Source organism: Myotis davidii, unplaced genomic scaffold (assembly GCF_000327345.1).
Source record: "Myotis davidii unplaced genomic scaffold, ASM32734v1 scaffold424, whole genome shotgun sequence".
NCBI classification, from domain to species: Eukaryota; Metazoa; Chordata; class Mammalia; order Chiroptera; family Vespertilionidae; genus Myotis; species Myotis davidii.
In genome coordinates this window covers 722,759-730,151 of record NW_006295827.1, presented here as the reverse complement: position 1 = coordinate 730,151, position 7,393 = coordinate 722,759, and the positions used below count along the sequence as shown (strand labels likewise).

The following is a 7,393-nucleotide window of genomic DNA, read 5'->3' as shown; positions in this document are numbered from 1 at the left end:
CCGTCCACCACAGTCAGACGGGGCCATAACTGGTGGCCAGAGCCTGGCCCTTTCAGATGCACAATAGCCCCAAGTGCCTCTCCGGATGGCTAAGCTCCCAGACGGGGCGGGCTCCTTACCATCGAGCTCCTCCACGGAGATATTTGCAAGCTGCTCACTGTCGCTGCCAGCAGAGAGAGACCGGTTGAGGTAATTCCCCTTGTACAACAGGCCAGCGGTCACATGGTGGAAAGGCATCTTCTCCCTGTTCACGGGAGGAGGGAGGCGAGAGAAAAAGACATCGTCAGTCATTCCTCCTTTCCATCCTTAAAGGACCACCCCGGCTTTCCCATGGCCAGTGTTATCTTTTACATGATAACATCTCTAAAGGGGAAGTCGGGAAAACTCCGGGGTACCCAGGGCTGAACCATTCCTACACGGACTCAAGATCTAGCCCTTCCTCCACTGTATGTCTTGCATCATTGTTCCTACTGAATTATGAATTTGAAGCGAGTTGTCCCTGCAGACTGTGGTACACCATGTCATCACCAAGCTGTCTCCGTACAAACAGGAACACTCTCTGCTCCTCTCCCTCGCCTGACACCCTCTTTCTCAGTTCTCATAAGACAGGACTGTGCGCCCCAGAAATGTCGGGCTGCCCAGGGACTGGATGTCTTGGCTGTGACCTGCAGAGATCCAAGGGTTTCACTTTCCCCAGGCAAAGCAGGCATTCCACTCAGCACTCCAAGCAGGTGGGAATGAGCGGCTCTATGTGAATATGCACACCAGTCCGCACCTTTGAGGAGCGGCCCCCACGCCCGACTCCCCCGACTCGCACCTGCCCTACTATAAAGGTGAGTGACATCTCCAGGTGTCCCAGAACTAAGCAGCTTCCAGCCCTCTCGGGGAAATTAACTACTGCAGTGGTTCTCAACCTTCTGGCCCTTTAAATACAGTTCCTCCTGTTGTGACCCAACCATAAAATTATTTTCGTTGCTACTTCATAACGGTAATGTTGCTACTGTTATGAATCGTAATGTAAATATCTGATATGCAGGATGGTCTTAGGCGACCCCTGTGAAAGGGTCGTTTGGCCGCCAAAGGGGTCGCGACCCACAGGTTGAGGACCGCTGAACTAATGCATCCCTCTACCCTCAACTAACAAACCCTCCGGGCAAAGCTGCTCTGCCCAGATGGCCACCTCCACTGGGCCTCAGACGTCACCCACAGTGCAAGGCAGGCCAGAGGCTCCACGCAAAGGGAAAGGGGAGGGAAAGGCGTGTGGTGAGGAGAAGGAAAGGGCAGGTACAAAGGATAAAGAGGAAAGGCAGCTAGAAAGATGGGCCCTCCCCGGCAGAAAGGGCCCAGCTCTGCTACAGGGAGGGAGCCACTGAGCCTGTCAGGCTCTGCGTCCTCATCCGGAAAGGGACTAGGAGGACTAATAAACCGCTGAGTGGAACTAGAGAATAGGTAGGAAGAACAGGGAGCCAATTACAGGGTGTGGCTAAAGAACATCTTCTTAGCAGCGCTCCCAGAAGGAGAACTGACAGCCCTGGAAGGAGTAATCTCCCTGTCCCTGGGAGCATTCAAGCACGGATGAGGGCCTCCCTGCCAAGGGCTCTGAGGGAGCGGAATGACCCCTTGCTCTCTCCCCACACAGCTATCATTCTGCATGTAAGTCACTTGTAGAGACCTGTCCGGCACTAAAGCTTGCGTCTGTAGGATAAGCCGGAGCGGCCGGAGCAGCCCCTGTGGCCACTGCTGAGTAACGAGGTATGAATTACAGGAAGACAGCCAATGGGCCAGTCTCTGAGAACGATAGCTCAGGACAGCCAAACCTCGCCGACCCTCAAACCCCACTCGGGGAGAATCCACACTCAGCAATCGTCCCTGCTCTTGGGATGCTGGAGCCAGCACACACCAGGGGTGGGGCTCCTGTCTTCTTTCCCCTGGGACACCACTGGTGGCAGGCACAGCTGGACACGCCCCTACTGTCCCCAACACAGCAGCAGGTCCTTGCTGGGGCTGAGCACTGCTGACCTAGAGATCAACCAAGGAGACTCCTAAGAGTTACAGGGCTCGCCCAAGAACACAAAACCAGAATGCAAGCCTCCTAAGTGCTGTTTCGACGAAGCAGCCACAGCTGAGCCAAGACATTTCCATCCGGATGTCAAACTCTCGTTTTAAACTCAAGATGTCTAAAAACGAATTAATTATCTTCCTAAAAAATAGGCCACACTTCCTGATTTCTCTATTTCTATCAAAGGTACTTTTCATTCATCATAACAACTGGGACAACTCTCACAAGTGCTCTGGGCCCCGAACAGTTAGACAGACCCAGGGCTGAGGCCAGAGCCAGCCATCAGGCTCCAAACCACGCGAACGCTCGCTCTACCGCTCACAAAACACACATCCACGGGCCGATCGTCAACGGCGGGACGCCGGCCACAAAGCGCGCACACGTTTGCCAAGTATATAATGTACATCTTCAGCTAGTTATAAGCCAGACGTCCCCCTCCCAAGCCAAATCTGTCCTTTCACATAAATAGAAAACAATCATCTTTTTCTGGAAGAACAATTCAATTGCCATCTCCTCTTTTCTCCAAGTTAAATTTCAGACTGGACAGGTTGAAAAGCGAGCATCAGACGTACTATACGTTAAGGCCACTCTCCCTTTTCCTGAAGCCAATTGGGGTTTGGGGGACCGGGTGCCGTGATTGTCTGACAGAGGACTGGATTCCCGTGACCCAGGGAGAGAGAAGTCAACACCACTAACACTTCCCGCGTGCCTTCAGCTCCCTCTCAGCACTGGCCCAGGACCCCAGCTGCCTCACCTGCTGTTATTCTGTCATTTCAGTTCTTCGTGAGTATGGGAAGATAACACTGATCTTAGCGAATTTCCCTACCTGGAGGAGCCCCTCTCCGATCAGTACCAGCCCTGGAAACATTCCTCCCCATTTCATCACTCATCACTCTAGTTTCCAAGCATTTTGTAAATATCTTCCCTTTATCGCCTTTTACCTGGACGTCTGAAGCTTTGCATCTGCCACACACATTTTTGCAGCTGCATAACAAAGTTATACGCAAACGAACATACCCAAGCCATGTCCCCGTACAGCACATAATAAACAGTGAGTACTTGGCAGAAAAACACACACCACAAAACTGGTCATAACTGAATCCTATTCGCTATGCCAACATAATTTGCTTCTGGAAAAAAGCAGCTTACAAAATTAGGTATATATTCAGTTCCTTCGGTCTCTGCACCCAAAATGGTCAGTGTCTAGTGGTAAAGAAAACATGTGCAATTGAACTATCCATACAGATAAATAAAGTCATGTTCAAAAGAGGGAAGAACATTATTTCAAGTAAGCTAAAAACAGCTGCTGCAATTAAGGACTAAATTTCACTCCGAGCCACCTGGGGAAACCCAACCAACATTTTCTCTTTGGCGAAGGAAGAAAAACACACAAGTTCATCAGCAAAGACAAACATGGCCCTGAACTAAAACTTGAAGATGGATCCTTATATGGGGGGCAATGAACACAAAACATATGTAAATATTTTCACGGCAACTTTACTCATTGAGAAATATTATTCAACTGACTTTATCATGTGGACACTTTCTCTGTAGCTTCTGTAAGGCAGTATGACTTTATGTTTAAGAATCAGGACCTCTGCCCGCCTGGTGTGGCTCAGTGGTTGAGCCTCGACCTATGAACCAGGAGTTCACGGTTTGTAAGCACATGCCCGGGTTGTGAGTTTGACCCCTGGTCGGGGCCATGCAGGAAGCAGCCTATCAATGATTCTCTCTCATCATTGATGTTTCTATCTCTTCCTCTCTGAAATCAATAAAAAATATATATTTTTAAAAATCAGGACTTTTGGAAAAAAAACAGTGTTAGATTTAAATCCTACCCCTGCCTTCAATACCCATGTCAATAAGTTACTTATCTTCTGTAAGCCTGTTTCCTCCTCTGTAAATGAGGGTTTTGATGCATACTGATTAGTGTTTTTATAAATTTAATATAAGGTATGGAAAGCACTGTACTTAGCACCAGACATTCTCAATAAATATCAGTAATTATTTGCTAAGGGTTATATGAAACAGGATACAGGAAGAGGAGGTGGTCACGGGTATAACGGATTGAAGATCAAACATTCTGGGTTAGGAAGGAGGGTCAGGGAGGACGTGGTGATGGGGGGGGGGGCGGCTCGGAGGGAAGCTGGCTGGCTCCGTGTACCACGGTTCTGAGGGACCAGGTGGGCAAAGGGTTGGGCAGCACCAGGGTTCCTGGTGAGTGGCGGGTGGTGTCAGCAAGCAGCTGGCTGCATCGGCAGGAGGGCTATTTGAATGGAAAGCACGGGAGCTGAAGAAGAGTCCATTTCCCGGGCACCAGGGAGCCTGATTCTCTGGTCACATAATGGACGAGGTGTCCGGGGGTTAAAAATCAAAGGGGTGGTTCCTGTTTTAAGGGTCAAAGAACGGGTACATTTCTTGGTGGAGTAATCAACCAAAGAGCCCCATTCACATTGACATGAGATGGTGCCCTTCAGCGAAGGTTAATTTTATGTGTCAACATGAGTAGGCCCCGGGGTACCCAGATACGTGGTTAAACATTACTCTGAGCTGTCTGTGAGGTTGTTTCTGGATGAGAGGAACATCCGAGCCACAGACTGAGTACAGCAGGTTGCCCTCCCTGACGTGGACGAGCCTCAGCCCATCGATGGAGGCAGAGGAGGGAGAATTCATTCTCTCGGCCTGACTGTGAAGCTGGGACACTGGTCTTCTGCCTGGACTGGACCTGAGGCTCGGACTGGAGCTAACACCATCATTTCTCCTGGGTCTCCAGCTTGCCAGCTGCAGACTGTGGGCTTCTCCGCCTCCATAACCATGTGAGCCAATTCCTTACAATAAATCCTTCTATATTCACATCCATCCTATTGGTTATGTTTCTCTGGGGAACCCGGACTAATACACCTTCCATTTTTCTCTCTGTGGCACCAAAGGCCCATGCATATTACCAGAGGCTGATATTGTTACTACGGACAAAGAGTGTGCCAAAACACAATTCTGCGGGGCCCCTACAGCAGGGCCACTCAGCGTGCTCTGTGGACCACTGCCAGGCAGACACTGCCTGCGGCTGGTCTGCAATGAGCTAAGGACAGGAACGGAAAGACCGCTTTGAAATGTTTATAGCAGGGGTCCTCAAGCTTTTTAAACAGGGGGCCAGTTCACTGTCCCTCAGACCGTTGGAGGGCCGGACTATAGTTTAAAAAAAAAACTATGAACAAATTCCTATGCACACTGCACATACCTTATGTTGAAGTAAAAACACAAATGTTTTCGGCGGGCCGCATGTGGCCCGCGGGCCGTAGTTTGAGGACCCCTGGTTTATAGCATTGTCCCAACATCTAAGCACGTGACCAGTTGACTTGATTTATCTTTATTTCATTTTTCCAGCAATTCCTTCTTACTGTATTTTACAAAAGTATCCATCTGCCAAGAACCAGAATTAAAAAACAAACAAAAACAAGTCCTTCCCCACAATTAGTGTGACAAACACTGCTCTAAAGTACTCCGTTTAAGTTGCATGGATTCCTGTAATGGACCACAGAGAGAAGGGAAGGGCTTTGGAAAGGAGGTACAAGACCTCATCTGAAGCGGGGGCTCTCTGTAGAGAGAGCCTAGAGTGTGCACAGAACGCTTCACAAGAGTTCCTAATTACCAGACACACAAGGGCCAACATGGGCCCTGCATTCTACAAGTTAAAGAGCCTCACCAACCCAGACAGGGTCTCTGCCAAACTCCCCTAGAGACACTCGTGAAGGCACACAAAACTAATGCTGTTCCTGACGGATGCAGGAGTTTCCATTAAGTCTGCACAGTTAGCATTAGCATGACAATCAGTGGCGGACCCACACTTTGAATTTGGAAACTAAATAATAGAGCCAGATAGTAAAGGGATCAGAAGAGATTTTTTGCTACCCAGATTCTTTCTCTTCCATTTCCTGGTGGTCCAAATGATGACCATCCCCCTATAATTGGAATTGCTTTTTAAAAAGTAGCCAGGGTCAAATCCCCACTGTCCTTAGCAACCAGTGTGGAGCAGCAACCCCCTTCTCCTGACTACTCATACCTACCATATGCAACACAGCTAAAAACTGAAAGGTCAGAGGCATGCGCCCTGCACATGAAGATGTGAAAATGTGCTGCAGGCAAAGGTGTCAATGAGAAGGATCCTAGGAACAATGACCTATGAGGACATCTGGTTTTTCATGTATTGCTCTTGATTACAAAAGAATAGCAGAAGACCTCAGATACCCCAGAAATGTACATCTCCTCCCCAGAGTCCAAGAGTTAAGTCATGGGGACAAGAAGATCCAGCAGAGATGCACTAGACACTGGGTACTTGGCTGAGAACTTACAAAACGATTGTGTTCCCTTATTAAGATCCAATTGGCAAACAAGGTTTGGACGGAGCTCAAATCAGACAGGAATGAGTAAGCAAAAGACACCAATGTAGGTAGGGTCTGTATAAAAGCTCTGCAGCATTAGAGGGGGGAGCACTTTCAAGAATTAAAGCAAAAAAGCAATAATATGAGAAAGAAGACAATTTTACAAAGTTTCTGGTGATGTCCTTCAAAACATGTGTCAATGAAATAAGAATGCGCATGCATAAGGAAATGTCAGGGTAAGGTGAGGAGATACCGAGTTAAAAAGAAAAGAGAGCTTGCTAAGAGGCAAGGTGATTTGGGAAAGGAGCAGGCCTTTGCAAAGCAAAGAACAAATCCAAAAATAGTAGCAGAATGGAAATCTACATTAATGGCAACAGTGTTTCAAAGCAACAGAAAATTCAGCAAATAACGTAAGGCATCCATGGACCCACCAACCAGACGGAACACCGGCTAATATATTGCCTTACTTGCTTTCGATTTGTTCAAAGAGACAATACATTACACATGGAAGCCCTGCCCACTTATTCTATTCCTCCACCTCCTTCCATCCCCTGTGACAACTCTATTCTGGAGTGGAATGTATCCTTCCAGGCTGTGTTTTTACATTTTCCTACATTTGGATGTAACTGTATAGAATATATTATAGTATTGCTGTATATAGCTTTAAATTCACATCAGTAATATCACACCATACATATGCTTTTGCAACTTGCACATTGCACTATTGGATTTTAGGGACTTATCCAAATCCATACACATACACCTAGTTTAACTGCTCCATAGTTTTCCATTGTACTTTTAATTGCTCCATAGTTTTCCATTGTGTACATATATTGCAACTTACCCGTTACCCAATGGAAAGAAAAGGCATTCTGCAAGGAATAACTTGCCGTGTCTCTCATTGTATACGTATGCAGAAACTTCTCTAGCCTCTGTACTTAAATATTAAAGATTA

General features: G+C 47.6%; 1 protein-coding gene across 2 annotated transcripts in view; it reads right to left on the bottom strand.

Annotated features, from left to right (window-relative positions):
• Nucleotides 1-7,393, bottom strand: part of CALN1 (calneuron 1) — a 446,046-nt gene that overhangs the window by 291,952 nt on the left and 146,701 nt on the right. For both annotated transcript variants that reach the window (XM_015568560.1, XM_015568561.1), the window contains one exon: nt 120-244. In XM_015568560.1, the coding sequence (XP_015424046.1) occupies nt 120-244 (125 nt within the window). The remainder of the gene's footprint in view (nt 1-119; nt 245-7,393) is intronic.